The 25,842-nt window shown below is 39.3% G+C and overlaps 1 protein-coding gene across 7 annotated transcripts in view; it reads right to left on the bottom strand.

Moving 5' to 3' along the window:
* The window catches only part of CSPP1 (centrosome and spindle pole associated protein 1), a 66,409-nt gene continuing 40,567 nt past the window's right edge, over window positions 1-25,842 (bottom strand). For 4 of the 7 annotated variants that reach the window (XM_063130808.1, XM_063130810.1, XM_063130813.1 and 1 more), the window contains 13 exons: window positions 25,512-25,624; window positions 24,087-24,236; window positions 23,314-23,454; window positions 17,938-18,042; window positions 17,129-17,189; window positions 16,799-16,922; window positions 14,244-14,389; window positions 11,800-11,934; window positions 10,758-10,813; window positions 9,497-9,563; window positions 5,989-6,095; window positions 5,248-5,398; window positions 1-858 (listed from right to left, as the gene is read on the bottom strand). In XM_063130808.1, coding sequence (XP_062986878.1) covers window positions 632-858; window positions 5,248-5,398; window positions 5,989-6,095; window positions 9,497-9,563; window positions 10,758-10,813; window positions 11,800-11,934; window positions 14,244-14,389; window positions 16,799-16,922; window positions 17,129-17,189; window positions 17,938-18,042; window positions 23,314-23,454; window positions 24,087-24,236; window positions 25,512-25,624 — 1,583 coding nt within the window. In that variant the 3' untranslated portion in view covers window positions 1-631. Of the gene's footprint in view, window positions 859-2,981; window positions 3,055-4,683; window positions 4,958-5,247; window positions 5,399-5,988; window positions 6,096-9,496; window positions 9,564-10,757; window positions 10,814-11,799; window positions 11,935-14,243; window positions 14,390-16,798; window positions 16,923-17,128; window positions 17,190-17,937; window positions 18,043-23,313; window positions 23,455-24,086; window positions 24,237-25,511; window positions 25,625-25,842 lie in introns of those variants that run through there. The other 3 variants (XR_010025671.1, XM_063130809.1, XM_063130811.1) reach the window with 3 other exon arrangements.

The raw sequence follows: 25,842 nt of genomic DNA, 5'->3' as shown, positions 1-25,842 counted from the left end.
TTAAACTTTTAATAAAATATAATTTATTTTGTAATCTTAAAAGCATGACCATAAATACATTTTATAGTATTCACTATTGACATTAAAAAAACCCACCACAACAAGAAGGCACATTAATCTAGAATTTTAGAACAAATGATTGGATAGTGAATATGTGATGAATTGTAAAGCAGCAAAAGTCCTACACAGGAACCTAAATGTCTACTACATATCTGAGCAATCCAAGCCATAGACTTCAGTTCTGTTAAACTCAGGACACATTTCACAATCTTGTAGTAGTAGTTGAGGTCTGAGGTAATTTTCAAACAAAAAATACCGAAAGAGTAAACTGGAAAACCCAGTCTCTGTGCTATTATTAAACTTCATGTGTTTAGCTCTAACCTGATGTTTTCAGGATGACCTAGTGCAGGAGTCCTATTTCCAAGTGTGGGTCTTACCAGTAACATACTGATAATTTAACTTTAGAAGATAGGGGATTGCAGCAGTTTGTCATAATCAGTTTGCCTGCCTGTTTACAAGATTTGTGACATCTCCACTTCTGTACAGAGCATTTACATTTTAAAAAAATTAAAAGTGCAGTAGTGACGAAACATTCTTTCGAAAGGCACAGTTGGCTTTGCTACAGATTTATTCAGCCATGGGCAGTTGACAGCCCCTGCCAATTGAAGGGTAAGTTCTTCTCAGAAGAAAGTTTAGCTTGCCTTGACTGCTCAGCCATAAATCGTTTAAGGGTTTCAGATGTCCCAGGTCTCAGCCATGGCTCAGTTGCCACTGTGTCAATAGAGTCAGATCTTCGGGCACCCATAGAGGGCAATTCCTTCAGGATATCATCAGCATTTCCCAGTGAAATATCATCAGCTTGGGGAAGAGAAAACAAGTTTAGCTTCTGTTGTTACTTAAAAGCACACTGTTTGGTACAATAACATTTCACTAACCTAGCAAATTACTTAGATTTTCTAACTTTACAAAAGCTTTTTTCAGTGATGGGTGTTCAGAGCAAAGATACATCAGAATACTTTCTTAATAGAGGCAGCATTGGCTCTTGCTCATCGGGGACTCTAGGGCTGGATTCATGTGGGGGGAATGTTCTAATAAAATTATGAAGGGATTTTGAGAAGAGAAGCTAGCCACTGTGTTCCATACTCTAATAGATGAAAGGAAGGTCCTTCCATTTCCCACACTTCTGTAATATAAGGGGCGTTCATAGGGGGAAATCTATAGACAATGTAAAGGGGAAAGAGAATAACTGCAAGTCAATTTTTACTGAAAATTTTCAAATACTGTCATGAATCTATAGCAGTTAAAAACAAAGATTGAGCTCGCTTTTATCTATATCCAGTTCACACAGTTTGAGAGCCTGACAATTACCAGGAAATTCCGTAACAGCTTCTTGGTCTTTGTGAAACAGATCCTTTTCCTTCTTTTGGCATAGCTTAATATGAGGCAAATCCACAATCAAAACAGAATTTGGCTTAATAAATGTATTGCTTCCTGCCCCTACCCTCTATCATTCACCTCAAACAAACAGTGATCTTTTATAACGGACAAGTGTGTTTGCTCCAATTGATCTGTTACAAGATCCATTTTAATATGTTTCAATAACATGCAATCAGCACCAAAGAAAAAAGCTAATCTACAATTAAGAGCTAATATAAAGGAGACAATACCTTTATATTGTCTCCTTTACAAACATCAAATGAAACTTGTTTTTTAAAATTAAAATTAAAAAGTGGCTCTTCTCCCTCTGGGATGTCATGCTTCTGAAAGGAAATAGATGGATGGATGCAATGCAAGCAATGATAATTGGAGGGTGAGGGAAGCAAACCTTTTACAATTTATCGTATTTCTTCGATTCTAAGACGCCATCGATTGTAAGACGCACACTAATTTCAGTACCACCAACAGGAAAAAAAGCTTTGATTCTAAGAAATAATAAATGCACCCATGATTCTAAGAAGCACCCCGTTTTTAGAGATGTTTATATGGGGAAAAAGTGTGTCTTAGAATCGAAGAAGTATGGTACTTCTTTGATAACGACTATAGCACTCCATTGTAAAAAAAAAAAAAAATCACCTGACACTTCACTCTTCAGAAGAGTTTTTAGATCGCTTTTTACTGCTTCTCATCTAGTGAAAGAGTGGCCAGGGGGCAAAAAATATGAATTCTCCCACCACCACCACTCTGCCCCAACAAGAAGAGTATAATCTAAAAGGTGGACACGTAAGAACTTCATTGGAAGTCTCATTTTCAGGACTTTTGCATGAATTGCTGTCTCACTCAAAGCTGTAATTTTAAAGAAAATAAACAGCGGGAGTGCTTAAGAATGGTGTCAAATTCCAGAATAACTATCAGAGCCCTGCCACACACAATAAATGTTGGTAATTTCATGCCTCTCAGAAAAACAGGCACCAGAATAAATGGAGGGCTGCTTTTTCGCATGTGAAACTCCATATGCTCATATGAACCCCTTGAAGACTGGGAACACATGTGCTTATACAAAGGGATTGTACAGATGTGTTGTTTTTTAAAAAATATCCATACTTAAGTGATACAAATAATCAAATGTATTCTAAAAATTCTTCTTAAAATTGTAGTTTCAGAACTTAAGGAGTGTATCATGGCTTAAATTTCAAAATAGCTACATCCCAACCTACAGAACCACATTGCCTATAGAAAAATGGAGTCTACTTGTGTACAACCATCCATATGGGAATATATACAGGACAAGGCATTGGGTTCTATATAAGTAGAATTAGGTTTTTAAATGTACACTAGCTATATTGGGTTTACATGGCTGTAAAATGAGTAGAGGGGAGGCGGCATGCAGCAAATAGATTTTGTGCACCCAGTAAAGCTGGTCTATGAACTGAAACCTATTTCTGTATTTGCAGCATTGAGAGATTGGTATCTAACAAGCATTTTCAAATATGTATCTAATCCATCTATCTATCTACAAGAACCAAAGCTGGCTAGTTACTCACCCTGACCATCACTTCCTTTCTATAAAGAAAATGGCAAAAATGAGTCCAGATTTTGGTGATGCAAAATGCTAACCTATCAAGAAAGAAATATATTTCGGGAAAAGTCTTAAAACATTTTCGTTAGTTTCTGTATAGCAATGACACCTGCAACATTCTTAACCCTTATTGCAGGAAGGAATCTTTATCAAATTTGCAGATGACACAAAACGGGGAAGAAGAGCAAACATGTCAGAGGACAGGAATAAATTTCAAAATGACCTTGATGAAATGGGAAATGGCTGAAACTAACAGAATGAAATTTAACAGAGACAAAGTCAAAATCCTACATTAAGGGGGAATAGATTTAGGACAGAGGATATCTGGTTTGGCAGCAGTACGTGTGAAAAAGTAAACGGTGTGATGCAGCTGCAAAAAAAAGACTAAGGTGATTTTTGGATGAACTATAACAGAACCTTAATCCCCAGGTGATGGAAAGTAATAGTACCATTTCATTCTACACTAGTCAGGCATCACCGAGAGTCCTGTGACGAGTTCTGGGCAACACACTTTAAGAGGATGTAGATAAGTTAAAACAGGTTCAGAGGAGGGCAACAAAATGGATATGAAAAATGTCCAGAAGGAAAGGTTATTATTATTATTATTATTTATTTATTTATTTATTTATTTATATAGCACCATCAATGTACATGGTGCTGAACGGGGCATGTTTAGAATGAAAAAGACTAAGGGGAAACTTGACAGCACTCTTCAAATACTTGAAGGATTATTACATAGAAGAGGACAACGACTTGTTCTCTCCTGCCCCAGAAGACAGGATTAGATCTAATGGGCTTAAATTACAGGAGGGTAGGTTTCAGTTGAACATTGCGAAACTTAACAGTAAGAGCAGTTTGACAATGCAACCAATTACCAGTGTATGTTTGTGGGCGGGGGAGTGATGGAGAGGCCCTCTTCGTCGTTGGGGGGGCCTTGAAGTGCTGGATTTAATGCATCCGCCAGGGGGTTGATCTAGATGGCCTACAAAGCCCACCTGAGGTATCCAATGTGCAACACACATGGGGACTTGCAGTAAACCTGTAGTAGCAGGAGGACCTGAGGACCTATTTGTGATATAAGCACAGCCAATGGCCACTCTAAAGCTCATAGCCAAGGAGAAATTTTCAATGGCCAGGATCAGGTTTCCCCACCCCTATCCCTTTTCATACCTCCCCTTTTTGAGCTCCTCTGGCCCTTTGTCTATATAAGTAAATTCCAGTCCGTGGCCCCACGCTGCTCTTCCCTGAACGTACTTCAGCTTGTCAATGCCGTTGTTAAAAAGACCACTAATTGAAGTGAGATTAGTTCTGGATAAGGAGCATAAATATCTTCCAGTCATTTGGAACTGACAATGCAACACAGGATTCTTTTGCTAAGCAGTTGAAGAAAGGTGACTTGCACATAATTGTGGTTCTCTTTGTGTAGGCATTTGTGCATTCAGATATATAGATTCTGCACCTGTGCAGACTTTCATTTGGAATGTTCTAGAGCCAAGTTTTTTTGGGCAGGAAGCCCCCCTCCCCTCCAGGCTCAGTGTGCACGCTCAAAAGTGTGGTTCCTACTCTTCCCACCCAGTTCCTAACAACCAATGCAGTGGCCTAAGGACATTTTCCAGCAGAGATGAGAAGTGCTGGCTCTATGCTGGTACCTGCAGCAAGGATGCAGGGTGGGAGGTGTGAATGGACAGGTGACCACTCAAAAAACCAGTTACAGTTAAGCAACCTATTCTTCTTTGTGGTTATTGTGCATCACACTTCTGGGTGATTGACACGTTACATTACCTACAGGAGGGGACAGGTGCCTCATGACACCAGAGACAAAAGAACAACTTGTCTGAAGGTAGTGTCATGCCTCACAGGAATGTTCAACTTATAGCAGCATGGGAGATTGGAAAGCTGGGACCATGTGGCAACTCGGCACAGACCTGGAAGGGGAACAACCTGTAGAAAAATCCATTGAAGCTTTCATTGTTCTCTTGAAGGTCGTTGAGTGCTGCCCCTTTTCACATGGGGCCCTGGCTCCTCATCTCTTATGAGAGTGTGCAGAAAGGCCATCCTGTTTCTTCCAAGCACTTCCCTAACTGGGTCATGTTGCTGATTCAGTTATATTATGAATTGGCAAACAACCTATTCCAATAACTACCCTATGTGGAACTTCATTCTCTGAATATAAGCGGGATCCCTAATTTTGTCAATAGGCTCAGTTTTAATACCTAGAAAAGGGACCATACCTATATGAATGGCCTTCTTTCGTAGCTCATTCAATCTTTGCAGTCGCTCCTCGTTTCTTGCTTTTAACTGATCTATATTGAGACTAGAGCTTGAGTGCAGAGAGCTGTTGTCTGGTTGTGGTGGTGGAGTCACCCTAAAAGGGGCATCATCCTACAGATTTAAGGAATCATGAGAAATTGAATACTATATATATATATATATATATATATATATATATATATATATATCTGCTGAGGAAACATTAAAAGGATTTATACATAAAGTAAATCTGTATACATTTCCCCCACATAATCAACATACTAAAATATGCATCATAGCATTAGGAAATATGTACATGAATACTACTATGCTAATAATAAATGCACTAAAGTTAGTGAGAAGCTGAACAGAGTACTTTGTCAGTACAATAAGTATTAAAACATCCACATCTCCCCAATGTCAAATTCCATTTACTGGGCTAAAGGACTATTATTTTGGTTTAGTACAGCTGTGTTTTTCAGAACTGCAGATGTCTTAGCAATCCTCATACCACACAGTATCTGTAGCTAGACCACCAGAAAATGGAACTAAAAATGCATATTGCATATATGTAATGGCCTTGATCCAGGTAAAATTAGTTGTGCTTCTGTCCCATTGAAAAGGAATGGAATAAATTAGTAACAGCTAACTCAACATCCTGATTTTAATTAGGCTTAACTGCAACTCCCTTTAATTGAACCAACACCTACGAATTGTATTACCTTTTTCTTCTCTCGCCTCCTTTCCCTTGCAGATACAGGTGGTGGCGAAGTTATATCCATGTTGAAGTTCGGTTCTTCTAAAGTAGGAAAGGTCTCACCGTCAGTACCTGGGGAAATATTTTTTTTAATTAGCCCAAACTAGTATTTTTAAACAAGATTTATGAAAACAAACTTAACTATGTTATGTGTTATATGCTTTTAAGCTCCACAGAGGGCTTATGCGGGAGGGGAGGAATTGCCAACAACCTTCAGAAATATCTCACTAATTCTATAATAGCTTTATTTAGCTCTCCAGATATTACTATCCTACTGTTATGCTCAGATTTCTTTTGCGCCATGTATCTTATATAATACTGAAGCAAGCTATGAAACCACAGGACTTTTACATGGAAGGCGGCATTTGGCAGCTACATTTTAAGATTAAGTGAGTGCCATAACAAACAGGTCCTGCGTAAAAGTATTTTCATATGTGTACCATTAAACTCTCTGCAGATTCTCACCTTGAGATAAGTGATGTTTTGAGCTAGTGTGGAGTATTAAGACTTACAACAGGGGGGAAATGGTTCAAATCTTTACTCAGTCATAAAGCTAACTGGATGACCTTGGACCCCTGTACTCTCTCACAACCTAAACTATCACACAGGGTTATTGTGAGGATACAATGGGAAGGCGTACCACATATACCACCGTGATGTCAATGGAAAATGGCTGCCATAAACTTGTAATTAACCAATAAAACTTGGAAACAAAACTGTTGCTTACAAACAATGCAATAACTTTGTCCCAAAAGTACTGAATACGCTATTCCTCTATCTTTATAGCAGAGATGCAAGATAGCTGCAGGACTTATTAATCATTTATGACTTGTAACATTTATAACCCACCATTTTTCCTCTTGCAAGGAACCCAAGGTGGCATACATGATCCTCCTCCTCTCCATGTTATCTTTACAACAACTCAGCGAGATAGGTTAGGCTGAAAGTCAGTGTCTCGCCCAAAGTCATCCAGTGAGCTTCATGGCCAAGTGGGGACTAGAACCTCCCATCTTCTGAGTCTCAGGCCAACACTCTAAAACTAATCAATAACTTTAAAGAAAGGATTGCAAGCTTTCTTTTCATTGTCCTTGTGTTCCTTTTTTGATCTGCCTCAAGATCTGAATACTATATAGCAGAGGTGGGGAACCTTTATATTGTGGTTTAAATTTTATACTTAAGTTGTATTTTATGACTTTAATTTTTGTGAACCGCCCAGAGAGCTTTGGCTATTGGGCAGTATAGAAATGCAGTAAATAAATAAATAAAATTTCAGTCCAAGGGCCAAATTCCAATGTGGGAAGTATCTCAGGAGCCACATTCCATCTGTAGGCATGGCCAATGGCCATGTGGGCAGGGTCAAAGGTAAGACGGGCAGGGCCAAAATGTGATCCTTAAATTTTTCAAGCTTGCTCAGAAGTAAGCAGGGCAAGGCTCTGCATGTCTACTGAGAATCAAGCAGGAGCAGTATGTCTCTCAGAAGTAAGCACAACAAACCTAAGAAGGAAGCAAGACTAATTCACCCAGCAGCTTCTTCAACGGGCCCCCCACCTCCTCTTCCCAGCAGGGAAAACTTCATATCTGCAAAACTTCATATCTGCAACTTCATATCTGCAGCTGGGGAAAAGCTGGAAGGCTGGATGGGGACCCCCTGTGGGCCCTATTCAGCCCACAGGCCGAAGATTTCCCATGTCTGCTCTATAGAAATGTATAGCAACTATCATCTTCTATAATATCGCCACAAAGAGAGATGCATGGAGACCCTAAACTGATCAGATATAGGAGAGATCTGTTATGCCATATATTCTCCTTAGCCACCCTAGTTCACACCTTTCACTCCAGTATGACCACTTAAGCACTCTGCTTCCATGTAGACTTAATTTATAATTCTCTCCACTGTCTACCACATCACTTCTCTCCGGTCTGATCTGTTTTACAGCTTCTTAATTAAAATGAAAGATACTGTAATGAGATGTGGAGTTGGTCTAAATGATCTCTCAGGGATTCCTTACAGCCTGTGATTCTTGGTTCTAAGGCTGGAGATGATCTTGATAGCTCTGGCAATGTGATCAATATCCTGCTTTTGTCAAGGAGATGTCTCTCAAAGAATGGGCTTTTCTAGAAGGAAATAATCTTTTGGGAATCAGAGGTTAGCTTTCCCTATCCCTGTGGGAGTTGTTGCCCATTCTTCTGTGAAGAAGCTGCAAGTCTAGTTTTTGAGGCAGACAGAGTTGCAGTTGAGAGACTGAAGCAAGGTCAGAGCTGGGGGATTTCTTTGGAGCTCTGGAGGATCTGGGTAGCTCCCTAGATATCTGATGGGAGAGCAGAAATGTGTTGTTAATGCTGTGAGCCTCCATCTTATGCTCAACCTGTATATATGTGTAAATAAATATACTACAAATACACTCATCAGTCTGTGTGATGCTTGCTTATGTGATATAATGTATTTTACAGGTTGATATATGTATGTATATATAGTAATGTTATGTGTTGAAAAGTATATATATGGTAATGTTGTCAATGTTAAGTTATATAGAGTAAATATGGTAAGTGAGTTAAGGGGGAGAGGGGAGCGAGTGAATGGAATGTTGGTAGCTGGTGACTGATTGGTGGAGAGCGTGAGGTAACAGGGTTTTAAATAGGAGTGTCTGTAGTCAGAGTCAGTCAGTGGGAGAGTTGGTGTTAGAGAGTGCAGGGATGAGCTGTTTGTTTTGGGGGGACTAGAGGTTAAGGAAGGAGTTAAGAATAGGATAGGTATTATAAAAATAGAAACAATAAGTTCAGTGCTTTACTGAACACACACAAATGCATCTTATCTACTATTTTAAAGTGTTATTAATAAATAAACATTTATTTTATTCATCAAACATACAGTGTGGCATCTATCATTCAGGATAGTCAATGTGAGACAAAAGGTATATTGTTGGGAATATATGGTAGCAGCAGTATTGAGAGAGATCAAAGTCTGGAAGGCGGAGCAGTATTTCCTTGATGTGGGCTTGAGGGTGTATAAGGGACAAAGTTTGAAGTGAAAGGATAACGCCCCCCCCCCCTTCTACATCACAAAGGTACCCAGAGCCTCAGGGAAGGGAACCCTAGGGGAGGGGTACAACAGTCTGCAATAACGTCCTCCCAAACCAAGCCTCAATAGAACTGTTGCATCCCTTAGTTCTCACCAGAGGCCATAACAAACCTGTGTCACTACCCTAGAAAACAATCAATGCGTGTGCTGAAAGCTAGGCATCTTAAATAGCTGAAGATGAATGTTTTTCACCTTCACTGCTATTCTACCACTTGAGCTTTTCAGAAACATAGGAAGATATGCCTCCCTCAGTTTGGGATAAGAAGCCACACATGAACTTGAGGGAAATGCAGTTTAGGGCTAGCATCAATGGTATCTTATAGAATGAGCAATTCTCAGTAGCAGCCTATCAAATGCAAAACTATATATTGAACAAGTACCACTGAATACTCACCAATAAAGGCACTATCAGATTCCAAGAGTGAATTCTTCATAGACTCATTTGACTCATCATCCCTGACCTACCAAAGAAAAGCAACATAAAGCATACTTCAGGTAAAAAACTTTTCCTGCAAAAGGACGTCTAGCTAAACGAACAGAAGTTGTGAAAGTTGTCAGACTGCCAGTTATTAAATCTGTTTTTACAGAAGGGTCTCCAGTTCTTCTATCTGTTTGAGTAGTAGCAACATAAGAACTATGCAAGGTAAGGCTTTCAAAACATTAATTTGACTAGCTGTATTTCACACGGGAGTGCATGACATTTGAGTAATCAAGCCTTATTTCCTAATATAAGATCACCAAGCAAAATGTCATACTGAATTTGTGTAAAATGAAGAAAGCCACCTTGGTGGTCCCATTTTGCCACCATATAGTAGACATAGGTGTACTAGTAAATGGAGGTTGCATTCTGTAAGCATATAATGCTTTGATTGCCATTGGAAATAACCCTCCCTCAGCATAAGGAATAAGGAGTATGATAGGGGAAGTCCTGTCTTCAGGGGTTATAGCCAGGGATCCAGAAACCATCACGCCCAAGCCTAAAATTCCAACCCTGCTGTTGTTTACTCTGTGCTGACTTTATGCCCCAAGTTCTGGCTATCTGAATTACTTGGAACATGTTTCATGTCTTCTATTTGGAGTGAGATACAGAAGGCCCCATCTTAAAATTCTTCTAATAATAAGGTTATACTGAACTCCACGTAGACCTAATTTCAGCTCTCACTATTGTGGAAATACCTATTTGACAGTACACTTGGAGTCCTCTCTTTTGTGGAAGGTTGAAATTCCCCATATGGCCCAAGACTATGTGTATCAACTTTCAACTTTTTACATCACGTGAGAGTGCCTAACAATAGGCAGCTAATGGAGCTGTTTCAAAACTGGTGAGAGATGTCCTAAGTAATCAGTCCCAGCCAGTGCCAACCTAGCTCCTGAATTCTACATTAATTTACAATCAGTCTTTAAAGGCAGCATGAACAATGCATGACACTACTTGGATGTCCCTGTTGAAGATGGTGTGGGGATGGGCTGAAAGCAGCCAACACTGAAAATGTTGGGGCTATATTCTTTACAGAAGAGTGTATTATTTTACTTAGAGTAGGGATTTGAAGGTAGAGGGAAAAGCAACTCTTCCAGGTGTATGAATTAGTACATGTGCATAAATTCACACATACCTTTGGAATGAAAACAAAGACATCGGGTCTATTTCTGCTTACCATTCCCACGCCTCTTGATTTAAAGCCAGACACAGGATCATCAAAATCTAGGACACCTATTAAAGCAAAGGAAGTGAGCAGGAAAGCAAAATTAAAAAACAAAGAATAACTGTACAAGAGAATAATACAACACTTAAAGTCTGTGACTTTAATAGCTCTTATTATTATTAAAGTCATACATTTAGGATCACACCAACAACAGCAATAGCTAAAATGACTACAGTAATGGCCATAATTACATAAAATCAGATAAAAATTGTTGAGGGAAAGGAAATAGGGTAGAAAATTGTAGAGAAAATGATCACACTCCACTATATTTACTATTTATTTACCAAATTACACAAATAAAATTAAAAAGATTTTCCCCCTCCCCTTTAAAAAATGTTGTTGAATATTCAACCAAAATGTTCTGCATATGTCAAAAGTTTGTATACTGTATTGTAAACATTGTTTTACTGGCTCTGCCATTCAACAGGTCTTTTTTATGTTCTTGTTTTCTTCATTTCATGTTTTCCCCACGTTATACTAAGGGTTAAGAACACTGCTGGAGGACTCCTGATATATTTTGAGATCCTAGCTATCAATAAATTAAAAACTGGCCCTGAGATTCCCATGAGAACAGCCTGGTGGTATCTTCCAGGAAATAGAAACTGGACAAGAATGTCAGGCATTTGTGGCAGCTTTGCCCAGAACACCAGTGGAATGGACAGAGCTGCATGAAGGGTGGGGAGGGGAGGGGAGGGGAATGGCGAGAGACAAGGAATATGGCTTTCCAAAGGCTGAAAAAGCACCAAAGTTTTGTCTATGTTCATATGATAGAACTCAAGGCTGACTGGCCAGCTATTATATGCATAGCAACAGACATCTATGGAACTTCCACAAGACAGTGAATTTTACCATCTGCATTTTATGCAGATCTGCACATATGCTGAGGGAAGTACTAAACACAGACGAAACCTCCAACGGAAGACTAGCATAGCTATATTAAAAAGACAGCCCACGTAAGCCACATTCAGATTTGATCAAGTCAACCGTAGCTTACCTTCTGCATTTCTCCTCAATTTTGTAAGTTTCTTTTTCTGCTCCCTTAACAACGCCTGCTGCTGAATGTCCAGAGTATCATTATTGGTGGGAGGATCAGGATACATGTATTTCGTTTCTACTCGGGTATCTGAATCTATTACATAAAATAATAAAAAAATAGAAATCTCACAACATCTTTGTCTTCAAAGCGTTATGAAAAATAATAGTGATCAGAATATGTATTACCTTCTAATTCTGCCTAGGATGAGAAAGCGGTGTTTTTTTTTCAACTGGAAAATTCTAGGGCGGCACATCTTAATCACCCCACATGTTTAGTTTTTAACTTTAAATTTTGTATACTAGTTTTCATCTTAATTTTAGAATTTCTGTAAACTGCCCAAAGAGCCCTAGCTATGGGGGTGGTATATAAGTGTAATAAATAAATAAATAAATAGGGCACTATGGATAATATGCACATGAGCTTTTTACACAATAGCTTTCTTGTGGATTGACTTGGTGAGAGGATTTACATATGGATTGACAAATTGGGTGGGGGGGTTTCTTTCTTTTTTAAACTGAACCAAGTTTTGATTTAGAAGCACACTGAACCAAACTTCTAACTGCTTATCAAAGAACCAATAGTATTTTTAAAAAATAATGGAGACCAGTTGTGGGCTGTATTACTAATTTTAGGGATATTCTCTTCAAGTTATATATAACCATATTTGATATAATTGTATGAGGTCATGTTTAATCTTGCTGTACTGCCCTTTTACTTATTTTCTTTTTTTTGCACTTTCAATGAGTTCAATCATTATTTTTATGCAATATTTGATTTTTATATTAAACATAAACACACAAAACAGGTAAGATGCCTCAGTCATTCTTCAAGAAAAACTGCTCAATGAGGACTAAGCTTGCTCAGTGGACACAGAATCCTTGCTCAGTGCTGGAGAGAAAAAAGTGTGGGGTGCGGGGGAGACAGGGGGCAGAGGGGGGAATGAAATGAGGGATCTCCGAAGAGAGCATAACTGGCTGGAACCCTGAATAGAAGCACTCCGTATTGCAAGGTTTTGTTTCTTGTCCCATTTGTGTCTCCAAGACCAGATTCTCCTTCACCAATATAAGAAGCGGCACCAAATAACAATTACTTTGTTCATTAAACATATTGAGAATGCCAACAACCTTATTCTGTCTGAAGCAGCAAACATTCAATGTATTGATCCCGTGTCTATAATGAAATCAGCACACACCACAGAACAAAGAAATGAATCAAAGTTCAGTGCATGCAAATCCATGGAAAAAGTAAACAATTACTGAGCTTCAACACATTAAAAAAAATCATAGTATCTCCTGGGCCTTAAGTGCATATCCCTGTATGTGTACAGATACAGACTAAGGCCTTTGCTAGTCCAGGCTATATCCTGGGCTGATACCCGGGATCGTCCCTGCGCGTCCAGATGACGCACAGGGGATCCCGGGATCAGGGAGGGACCACCCCTACCTGGCCCCAGGATACAGCCCTACCCTTTGGCCTCAGTTTTTCCTGCGGTCTCGGGCTGAGCCGGAGAATGTGAGTGTGTGGCCCATTTCCACGGCTTTACCCAGCTCCATGTGATTACTTGTGAGGAGCTGGGAGCTGCGCACAGGGCACAGCGCCATCGGGGCTAGGGTGGGGGGAGTGGGGAAATCACTTTTTTTAAAAAAACCTTACCTTGAGTCTCTCAAGTGCTCGTGCACAGCCAGCCCTTTAAAAAAAAATTTAAAATGGCGGACGCGACGCCTGTCTTCTTGAGGTCGTCGCGCCTTACATGTAAACGGGGGTGAGATCTCGCGTTATTCACTTTCAGGCAGGTTTAGCTAAGGCCTTAGACATACTTAAAATAGACCCACTGAAATCAATGGGACTTTAGCCACGACCAACTAAAGCCCCATTGGTTTCAATAGGTTTCCTCGTGGCCTGCACCAGCCTCCAGCATGCCTTTGCCAAAGTGCTGCCCATGGAACCCCTGCACACTCACCACCTGGGTGTGCTCCCCGTGCTGCTGCTGCTGCTGCCACTGTGTCAACCAGCCCTCCCTCGTTGTTGTTTTATAACCTGGCAGTGGCAGTGCAGGGGTTGCAATGGCAGCATGTGGAGGCAGCAGTGACAGCTACTCCTCCAGTTCTACTCCACCTACCTCGGCCAGCCCCACTGGCCAAAAGAAGTGTCGCAGCAGCCAACATGCCGAGCCTGCAGGGCCAGCGCTATTTTAAAACAGATCCTTTTAACATTAGGTTTCTAGCAGCAGCAATTTGAACCAATCAGAGGCAGGATCCAAACAATATTTTATAGAAGGTCACAGACACAACGAAACACTAATGGCAAGTATGTTACATAATAGTCTAAGCAGCTTCAGTTACTTAAAATTGCGCCTTTAAAGCTGAGGAAGTGATCGTAAGTTAGCAAGACTTAATACCAACCTTTGTATTTAAGTTCATTAAATTCACGGATATTTTGTACGTTGATAGGATCAGCAACTTCCTTTGATGATGGTCGCCTGACTGGAGCTTGCATACGAAGTCTAGCCATCTCAAATACATCCATGTTATGTTTATCTTTCCTCCTGCTAAAAATGATCAAATTTATAGTTTTTAAAAAATGAGTTTCAGAAATATGTACGTTCATTTATAAACAAAAAAGGAAATTAAAGTTAAACAGCTGGCGAGACCTTCAATTTCAGGATTAAAATGAAATAAATAATTTTCCAACTCCTGTAAGCACTATAAAACCAACACAAGAAGAAATGCAGAAGCCAAATTTAACTAGTTATAAAATGTTCAGATAATTCTCTAAATCAGGGACAGCCAACATGGTCCACGGTAGTACTTAATTGTACTATTGTACTATATACCTATTCTATAGTATCTGGTATTTATAGAACTTTGTATGTAAACTACTTAAGAGATATTATATTAAGCAGTATATAAGTATTATTTATAAATAAGTACATGTATGTAAACACGCATGCATACAGGGCAGATGAAGGCAGTTTTCCACGTAAAGTTTTTGTGGTAAATGTATTCTAACAATTTTATAGAGGGTCATTAGCACCTTCTAACTATTTGATAAATCTGACCATCCCCAAACTTAGAAAGGCATTTATGCTAGCCAAAGTTAATGTTTTACTGTCCACACTGTTGGAAGGTAGATTAAAAAAGATCCCTTATAGCAACCAGATTTGCCTGTGTGAGATGGGAGAAGTAGAGACAGTGGGTCATGTCCTACTTCATTATAATTTTTATCAAGACCTTAAATCTTCTCTTATAATCCCACTCATACAAAAAATTCCAGGTAGGCCAGATGAATTCTACCTAGAGTATCTCTTGTCAGACCTGAACTTTCAGGTCACAGCTAAAGTGGCTAGATTTTGCGCAGCAGACATAAATGTCATAGAGATGTGATAAATTAATATTGATAAATACTCTACAGATGGGTTTCTCCTGTTTCTCCTGTTGGTGCTTGTTAATTTTGATTTTTAATCTCTCAATTTTAACTCTATTTTACTGTTGTTGTTTTTAACTATATTTTATTGTTCATTTGTTATGACATGCTGGCTGTTTGCCATAATAAACTTGATTGACTGTATTCTAACAATGCAAATAAGCCACGGGCCAGTCTTTGACAGAAAATATTTTTATAGTTACAAATAATCTTTTAATGCATCATGACAATCCCAAAATTTGCTTAACTTCATTTTCATTATAAGACCTGCAAACTACTTTGCAGACAAATTGAGAATGTTGAAAACCTAATAACAGGAGCAACAGAGGGGAAATTGAAAACTTACTTTTATAAATTTCTAAAAGATTCATTAAGAGGATCTTGTCTATCATTACTTCTATTTCCATGGGCTGGGTGATTATGCATATGTAGTGAAAATGGGTCCATCCATGCATGAGAGGGGAGGTATCAGCAGGCTCGGTGGAACCCCAAAGTTTGCGGAAGTACAAAAACACCTTAAAGGCCCCAAAGGGGGGCAAAATCCCCAAACACTATGAAGAGGAAACACTGCACATGCGTGCCCTCACATGGGAGGCGAAGGCGAAAGGAAGGAACACAGAACAAAACCACCAGTAGACCAGACCACGTTCCAGCAAGCCTCTCCTAATCTTCCCTTGGAGAATTCAACGGGTAGAAACTTTACCCCAACAATACTTTCCGCCAAGTCTATTGAGGCTGCTACTGTCTTCCATGCTGTTGCAGGCCAGAATAGCTGACCACCTCAGAGAGAGGGAGCATGTGGCAAAGAGGCAGTGGGATGCACACCGGCCACTTCCTCAACACAGCAACCACTGTTTGTTCAAGGACACTTCCCTCCACTCTCCTCCCATCTCTGCCCATCATAACAACGAGGTGCAAGTAGAATCTCTTGCACTGAAGCCACAACCACTGCCACTGCTGTTTTACTGAAGGGAGAGGAAGCACAATGACATTTTTGTTAAATCACCATCAGGCCCTTAGGCCCATGGAGTAATCTCAAAGCTTCTAACATTGCTTGTTACTTCTGCTGTTGTTCAGCTTTAATCAACAACCCAGGAACGCACCGTTCCTGGGCTGTTTGAAGCGTCATCCAACTTAGGACTCTGGTTTCTTGTAGAGTTGAACAACAGCAAACCATGATTTGCTCCCGCACTTGCACCCCTGACAATCCATGGGTTGTTGTTCCGTGAGAACTGTATGCATTGGAAAAAGAGTTCCCCAATTTTCATACTGATGCGCAATATTCTCGTGCTTTAACAGTCTCAGGATGTTCCAGGATAAGGCTACCCGGCTATAATCTACAGAAGGTGTTTAAGCTTAAGGCAACGAAGTGTAGCAGAGCAAAAGCCCCTTTTAACTCCTTTTATTAGCATTTCATTTTATGGATCTTTAATTCCACATGGATATCTTTTAATATTTCTTCAACTGCATATTACTTGCCCAAAGAGAGACTATGTACTTTAGCAAATGCTTTAGGGCAGACCAAAATCCTCACCCTTTTGCTGGCATGTCGTCATCATCACTGTATACTTTCAACAACTGCTCCTGTAGTCGCCGCTCTTCACTGCGGAGCTGCTTCCTCATCTCGGATAGCTCGTTTATTACATCTTTCCTTTCTTCTGCAATTCAGTAGGGGGAAAAGGATTTGATACAGAATGCTAGCTCCCTCCTTTAGGAACTTCAGGGGAGTAAGTTTCTTCATCAGGAGCACATTGGACTACTTTGGGTATTCTCATTCTTTACATTTTTCTTTCTTTCTTTATTTTATTTTATTTATTACATTTTTATACTGCCCAATAGCCAAAGCTCTCTGGGCGGTTCTTACCATATGCGCGTAGCTGGTTTCTTCTAGCTGGGACCGGAGGAGACTGAACTCTAGGGACATCCTAGTAAAATAATGATAGATAGATATGTACCAAAAATAATCACATCAATAGAGGGGGAGGAAAATGGTAACATGTTTTAGTTTATTTTCATGCAGTTTGAGAGCCTAATTATAACTTGCTCCTTTTCAGATCACTAGTTTGCCCAGCCCTGCTTTAGAGATTAGGATCTTAGTTTAAACTTATTAAGATTCAAGTAACTAATAACCCAAGCAGGATTGACTTCTTTTAGCAATCAGTGTCAACTGCTTATAGTCATTATACATTAGGATCGCTGCAAAACTCAGCTGGATGAAAAGGTCCGACATGTAGCAGAATCCACAGCCTTCCACTTCCGCTGTTAGATTATTTGCAGGTCAAAACTATGGTTGCTGTAGAGTCTACTGAACACAGGGCATATTCTTTCAATTCAGTTCCTCAAAGACTAATGTTTGAAAATGCAGTAAATGATGGAGTCTTTGTACTGGTTATGTGACGACTGAAACCATAGGATCCACTATTGTAACATCTTCAAGATTTTCTCTAAAACTGAGCAGTTTGGAAAAAAAACCATGTAGGACTACACATAAACAATAAGATGAGAAAAGATACCAACAGTGTTATTCAAAAGTTCCAAGGAATTTAGGTATCAAACAATATGTTAATATTCCCACCCCCAAAAAATAACGATTTTCTATAGAACACAAGTTGGTTTGGGTCAGGAAGCTTAGTGTCAGAAATTTACTGATGTTTGAGTAATGAGCAAACATACATGTGTATAATAAGACATACGGCTCTCCACCAAAAGTGTCCTTTCTTCTTTTACTAATGGTTTGTTCTGAAGAGATGGAATAAGAGGAGAAGGCTGCCTAGATATCTGAAAAGCAAAGGGAGATACAAATTTGATCTTTAAAAATAGTAACTCAAAATGTGTTTCTACTTTAAAGAAAAGCTTTTCTTTAAAAAAAAAGGTTTCATTGTTATGTGTTTGAGATCAGCGTAAATTGCCTTCCATGTTTCCCTTACAATTCAGTGTCTCTGCTTACAAAGAGATTCAGGATCACACCCATGCGCATGTTAATTCTTGAGATGGTCATCTTTTGCTCTACTAGGCCAAGTGGAGGGACCTAGTGAGCCCTATGTATGTAGCAGGAAGTCAGGCTGGCTGAAGAAAGGGCTGGTTTTGGCTCTCTACAGTAAATCCTCAGATAGCTGAGGGAGAGCAAAGATCTGTTAGACCGGTAATATTGTGGACCCTCATCTTAAGCTCAATGCAAATAAGCCGTTGATGATAGAAAACGCACCAAGTCTCCAGTGTCCTCCTTTTCTGGAAACTGAAGTCTGAGTAAGTGCTGGAACCCTTGAGACTTCTCAGAAGTGGAGTTCAGGAGTGTAACAATACATTTTAATACACAGATGTGTTGTTTTATCTATTTCCAAAGCCAAAACCAGCTTTAGTTAAAATCTTTTAGGAACTTATTTATGGTTACAAAGAGAGGATCACAGCAAATGAAAGCACAGAGATGGAGGGGGGAAAGCAATTGATTTGCCAATCATATAAAATAGGAAAAGGGGGGAAATTGGTTAAACCTAGATTGTAATGTTCTGATTCTCTGTAGTTATTAACAATAAAAGCTCTAATTTCAGTTGATTGGAACCTCCATTGGCACAGCTGTGCAGACTTGTTTGGGAAGGTTTGTGAACTTTTCAACTGCTAAGAGCTTTTTTAAAAAATGTTAGTCTAGGAACTTATGAAGAAAGGAACATTTGAAGGTATTTGCCAATGGAGGGTAGAGGTTCAGCACAGTAGGCAGTACTTCAAAGAGTTTTTCAGGGAGATGCATGGCTGCGCCTGAGAGAAAGAGTATCCTAGTGTGTGAATGAATATGCAATTAGGATTTACGTGTGCAGGAGAGAAAAAAGAAAATGATACAGAAGGTCTTGCACAAAATTTACACAGGTTTTCTCCACACCTGTAACATCAATTCATGGTCATCCTTTTTACACAAGTTTTCACTTGTAATATTGTTTTGGCTGTTGCTCTTGCTTATTTTCTCCTTAACATTACTGAATTTATTACCATTTTATTAAAAATAAATAAATATACCTTTCTGAACAAGGCTGTTTCAGATTATGAAATGAAAAACCAGTAACATTTAAGAGAATTAACATATACCCAGCTTTTGGTTTTTTTGAACACAGACGCATACTACAACATGTCCTACAAATTCAAACAAGGGGTGTTTAATCTTTAGCCCCACATAGATGTTCGTTTTGTATGCTACAGTTGGGGTCTGGTGGAATAAGAGGAATCATGATTGCTGTGGCAGTCCCCACTCCCAGTTCGTGCTTATCTTCCATGTGTTGGTCAGGTCATGTAAAGTGTGGCCCTCACTTAAAGACCCCAAGGGTGCCTTCTGCACGCCCTATGTTACTGTTGTGCTGATTATATAGGCCACTGTGCACACATTCTGACCAACACATGGCATGCAGGGCCTGCCACCATGATTCTGATCTCCCCCACCCCTCCTATATTAAGTAAAATACACTTCTGCACAGGGCTTTAATACAACCATTGAAGAGCTTGTCTGCTAAACTGAAATTCAGGAAAGTAAAATATTGATATTGAGTTAAAAATGTTACGCTGTAGTATGATCATTCTAATGCGATAGCTAGATAAACAGAATTTTGCTCAGGACAGACTGCTTAAGTTGAGAAAGAAAATGATGTTAATTGGGTTTAGCATGGATTAGATGAAAGCAGCTAGTAAAAGGAAATGTAAGTTTCCTTTTCTGTCATTTACAGACAACAAACCTGTCCATCCAGGTCTGGGCACAGAATACCTTGTTCAGATGTACTGTAGAACCCTCTGGAAAACTATGTCTGTTGAGGATGGTCCTGCTCTTCCCCACCCCCACTCCTCACAGTTCCACACCTAACCACAGAAGCATTAGAACAGCCTTCCTCAACCTGGGGCGCTCCAGATGTGTTGGACTGCATCTCCCAGAATGCCCCAGCCAGCTGGCTGGGGCATTCTGGGAGTTGTAGTCCAACACATCTGGAGCGCCCCAGGTTGAGGAAGGCTGCATTAGAAGAACTCATGGTTCAAATTCATGTGTGGAACTCATGGTTCTTCAGTGTCTACATTTTTTAAATTGAAGTTCTAAAAAGGAATAGACATTGTTTTACAAGTATTTGTTCGAATTTGTTTAACTGCTTCTAATTTTAATAAAGTGCAAGCTAGTTTTCATATCAATATTCAGGACAAATAAGAAAAAAATGAAATGCTAGCAGTATGATACTAGATGTCACCTACATAAACCAAGACATTTGTCAGTGGAGGCTTGGAAGGTTTCTCAAGATGTGCTATTGAAAAAGGGATCCAGAGGGGATCTGAGAAATTACAGGCCAGTTAACTTGACATATGTTCCAGATAAATTGGTTGAAAGCATTATTAAAGACAAAATTAGTAAGCATATAGAAGGGCAGGTCCTGCTGAAGAAGAATCAACACGGCTTCTGCAAAGGCAAGTCCTGTCTCACTAATCTACTAGAATTCTTTGAGAGTGTCAACAAACATGTAAACAGGGGTGATCCGGTGGACATTGTTTACTTGGACTTCCAAAAGGCTTTTGATAAAGTTCCCCACCAAAGACTCCTGAACAAACTTAGCCGTCATGGAAGAAGAGGATAGGTCCTCTTATGGATCAGTAACTGTTTAGAGAACAGAAAGCAAATATAGGAATAAATGGTCAATTCTCCCGATGGAGGGAAGTAAATAGTGGGGTCCCACAGGGATTGGTATTGGGATCAATTCTTTTCAAACTTGTTCATAAATTATCTGGAATTAGGAGTGAGCAGTGAAGTGGCCAAGTTTGCCAATGACACCAAATTATTTAAGGTTATTAAAATGCAAAGGGATTGTGAAGAGCTCCAAAGGGATCTCTCCAAGCTGGGAGAGTGGGCATCCAAATGGCAGATGCGGTTCAATGTAAGCAAGTGTAAGGTGATGCACATTGGGGCAAAAAAACCCAACTTCAAGTATAACCTAATGGGATCTGAACTGGTGGTGACTGAACAAGAAAGAGATTTTGGGATTGTGGTGGACAGCTCAATCAAAATGTCCACCCAGTGTGCAGCCACTGTAAGGAAGATAAACTCCATGTTAAGCATTATAAGAAAAGGAATTGAGAGTAAAACTGCTAGTACCATACTGCCTTTATTCAAATCTATGGTGCGACCATTTAGAAAACTACATTCAGTTCTGGTCACCACACCTAAAAAAGGATATCATAGAGCTGGAAAAAGTGCAGAAAGGGCAACTAAAATGATTAAGAGGCTGGAGCATCTCCCCTATGAGGGATGATTACAACAACTGGGATTGTTTAGCTTAGAAAAAAGGAGGCTAACAGGAGACATGATAGAGGTGTACAAAATTATGCATGGTATGGAGAATGTGGATAGGAAGAACTTTTTCTCCCTCTCTCAAAATACTAGAACCCAGGGTCATCCCATAATGCTGATTGGTGGGAGATTCAGGACAAATAAAAGGAAATACTTCTTCACATAGCACATATTTTGATTATGGAACTCACTACCAAAAGATGTAGCGATGGCCACTAATTTGGATGGCTTTAAAAGGGGGTTGGATAAATTCCTGGAGGCAAAGGCTATAGCCTGATGGTTGTGTGCTATTTCCAGTATTTGAGGCAGTAAGCCTGTGTGCATCAGTTGCTGGGGAACATGGGTGGGAGGTTGCTGTTGCACCATGTCCTGCTTTGTTGTTCCCTGGCTGACGGCTGGTTGGCCATTGTGTGAACAGAGTGCTGGACTAGATGGGCCCTTGGTCTGATCCAGCATGGCTCTTCTTATGTTCTTAGTCCATAGCTCTACTCACCTCCCTTCCCACCTAAGTTTAGACACACCAGGAGGACTGCTTCAAGCCTCAAGGTAGCTACTTCCTAACCACATGCCCATGTTTATTTTCACCCACATCTACTCTTCTTGCAATGGCTTTAAAAACTGTATTTCTAGACCATATACAAATGAATGAACATGCTGTCTGCCTTCCGCCTACCTAGCTAACTACACTTAATATAAAATGGCAATACCAGAGATTTATTACTGATGGCATATAAAGATTTGCTGTATTTATGTTCAGAATATTGACAGCATTTCAAATTGTGTGTATAGGAGCTCTAGCAAAGAAATTAAGTGGGTAGATGAATGAGTGTTTGCTCACATCTTTAAAGTGCCCCCCCAAAATGTAGCTGTGAACTTTGGCGCTTGCTTCACACACTACAGCTAAACATGTCCTAACTCGGCATCTAGAAACTTTGAACAGTGGCATTTCCCAAATGCGCATTTAGTGTAAATAAAATCATTCAAATGTTACAGAAAAGACACAGACAACATTCAAAGAAAACAAACCACCCGTTTTTCTTTTAACATGTGAAACTGCTCTGCCTTAATGGTTAAGCTGCATCCAGAATATGGTCACAAGGGCAGGATGGGCCATAGCGGCAATCTTCCCAACAAACAGGCAGCGACAAAGGCCTGCTTGGGCGTTCAGTTAGCAAACCCAGGGTTAAGAGCGGATGAGGCTTTTGAGATGGCTACGGAAGCTATCTGAATTCTCACCCCTCTTGAATGTGCATTAAGCAGCGTGAGGAAGAGGAAACAGTTCATTACAACTTGTCCTAGATGGTGGGATAGAATATATGGGCTAAGGAATGGCAAATTGTCAGATTATACACAGTATAGATCAGTTTTGACATGTTTACCTTTTAAAGGGCAGGCTTTCATTTTGTCTTCAGAACAAACATATGCATATTTTCAAATGGAGATGGAAAGATTTCCACTAACTGTGCCTTTAAAACCTATTTTTTTCTCCATAATTACTACCATTTTAAAATTCCACCATGTGTTTAGAGGCTCCAAGTTGTCTCTAAAGAACTGTTTGTGATTTCCTAATATCAGCACAATTTGTCTTGCAGTAATAGTAATAATAACAGGGATTCACCCACCCCTCAAAAAGCCACTTCTAGTCTCCTGATGCCAATTTTTGGAGGTGGGTCAGGGCAGGAGTAAGATGGAAAAATAGGTGACACTCCTTCATAATTCAAGAAACAGGTTTAAAAAAAGATTACCTTTTCTTCTTCAATTATTATATGTTTTTCAGTTTCACTGTTCTGCTTATACTGTCTTTCTTCTTCCTCTATTCTTTTTCTCTCTGCCTCTTTTTTCCTTTCTTCAGCTAATCGATATAGTTCTTCATTTTTTAATCTTTGCTACAAAAAGATAAAAGATTGATGATGTAAGACGAAAAAGTACTTTTGACAAACTTTGATCACAATTCAACAAATGTTGGAGATATAGATTTCCTCTTTCACTTAAGTATCAAGAGCAATTATATAATTGCAATAGCGATGCATCTGCAAAGCTTTCTTTGATAACACAGAGAATGGGAAAACACATCCATCCGTAGGACTGACATACCCATATCAGTATCCTCAGAAGAGAAAGCATCCTAAGGAACAGGACAACATACTTAGAAATATTCCTCAGCAAAAATACAGCAGCCTTACTTCCAAGTAAGTATACATGGGTATAGAGACATAAAATTATTTTATCTATTGGTAGGATTAAAATAAAGTTGGAGTGGTGAATAAACAAATACAATCTACTCACTCACTAGATAGATAACAAGTACACTTGAAGGAAGTTAGAATCTGGTGTACAATTAAGTTGGCTTTTGACAATTCTAATTTTTTAGTATTATAACTGCTATGCTTAGTCTTCCAATATATTTTATTAAATGAATTTAATCCTCCATTTCTAGGGCAAAAAAGGAAAAACAACAACAGGTGCAAGATTCTCTTTAAGGCAGAAATCTATGAAATATATACGTTAAATACCATACCTCTTCCTCTTTCCTTCTTTTCCTTTCCAATTCTTCATCAAATTCTCTCTGTATTCTAGCCCTCTGCTCTGCTAGCCTTCTTTCTTCCCTTTCTTCTTCAAGTCTTAGTTTTTCACGCTCTTCTTCTTCTCTCTTTCTTTTCTCCTCTATCTGGAAAGAAAATACCCACAATTGTCAACGGTGGTTAATAGTCAATTCCATAGTTGATTATTGAGGGGGCACTTACCACATGACATGATTATAACCAAACGTGGTGTGGATTAAGGGCAGCGTTGAGTTGATTACTAGTCAACAGTATGTTTGATTGACACATCCCCCTCCCCCCCAATACTCCCACTGTTATCCCATCAGCCATTGTGAGTTCTGCCAGCTGGACTTTAGCAGCAGCTGCTGCTTTGGTCACTCTTGCCAGGGGACTCTGTAGTCACCGAAAATAACCAACTGTGTTCGACACACAACATGATAACCAACAGTTGTTCAAATAATCAACTCTGCAGAGCGTTGGATATTCGCTATTTCAGTTGAATAACCAACCGTGGTGTGAAAAAGTCCTGATAGATGTCACAATAAACAATGGTTGACTATTTAACCCACCGTTGGTTATTGTGTCATCCGAACCCAGTCAAGACGAATATTCAAGCCTTTTAGACCAAGGGGGATTCTAAAAACTAGCTTAAGATCTGTATCATCACTGTTAATTAATACAAGCACTGAGGTCTCAGTGTACTGATAAAGGAAATCCTTCTACTGTCACAATGTTCTGTTTTTAATCTTCTTCCTCACCAGAGAATGCCTTGATACCTCCCATACATCCAACATGAGGCCTTACACATTCCATACAGTAACTTGATGGGGGATGACAACTAGATGTAAAAGAACAAAAGCAAGTAGCCTCTGGTTTACTTTCCTCTAAAGACCATTCCATTTCAAATGAAATATCTACTGTAGAAATGTAATAGGCTGCACTACAAGTTTTAACATTTGCTGAAGGGCTAATGAATTTTCTTATATAGTTAAGTGCAGTTTGTCCAGCAGGTCTTAATTAACATTGCCCATCTTTCGGAAACTAATAAGAAAATTAGAGTGTTATGCAACAAAGATACACAAACATATTTCTGCAGACCGAAGAGAATTTTATGCTGCCTCTTGTGTGTGGATGGTGCTGTTGGTTCCATACAAATCTTGGAAAATAAGTTGGCTATTATTATAAAGAATATTATATGAAAATGCATGTTTCTGTTAGAAACCACAAGCTTCAAAAATGCCTTAACAGCTATATTTGACCAGGGAGCTTCGGCTATTGGGCAGTATAAAAATGCAATAAATAAATAAATAAATAAATAAATAAATATAATAATAATAAATAAAAACTTGCTAAAGTCAGAAAGACTGTTTGCATCATTTAAGATTGTTAGACATACTCACCTGAAAACGAAGGAAGTTCTTGTATGATTCTTGTCGCCTAAGCTGCTCCGGTGTTGGGGCCTCACCAAAAACGTTACCACGAGCATATGGGGATGTTTGTGTATATGTAAAACCTAGTTTTAAAAAAAAGGATTTTCAAGCATTGGTAAATTGTCCTTTCACAAAGGCTTCCAAACTGATGTTTGGTATCAAGTTCCGTAGAATGCTGTAATGCTGGTTTCATTATTCAATGTACTTGCAGTGATGTGAACATTCCATTGACATGTGAAGCACCAACCAAAATTATTCAGCAACTGCTATAGCCTAAAAACAGCAAAACCTAAAACACAAC

This window comes from Elgaria multicarinata, chromosome 7 (genome assembly GCF_023053635.1).
Source record: "Elgaria multicarinata webbii isolate HBS135686 ecotype San Diego chromosome 7, rElgMul1.1.pri, whole genome shotgun sequence".
Classification (NCBI taxonomy): Eukaryota; Metazoa; Chordata; class Lepidosauria; order Squamata; family Anguidae; genus Elgaria; species Elgaria multicarinata.
The sequence above is the reverse complement of the archived record's forward strand: the minus strand, read 5'-3'. Positions and strand labels throughout refer to the sequence as shown.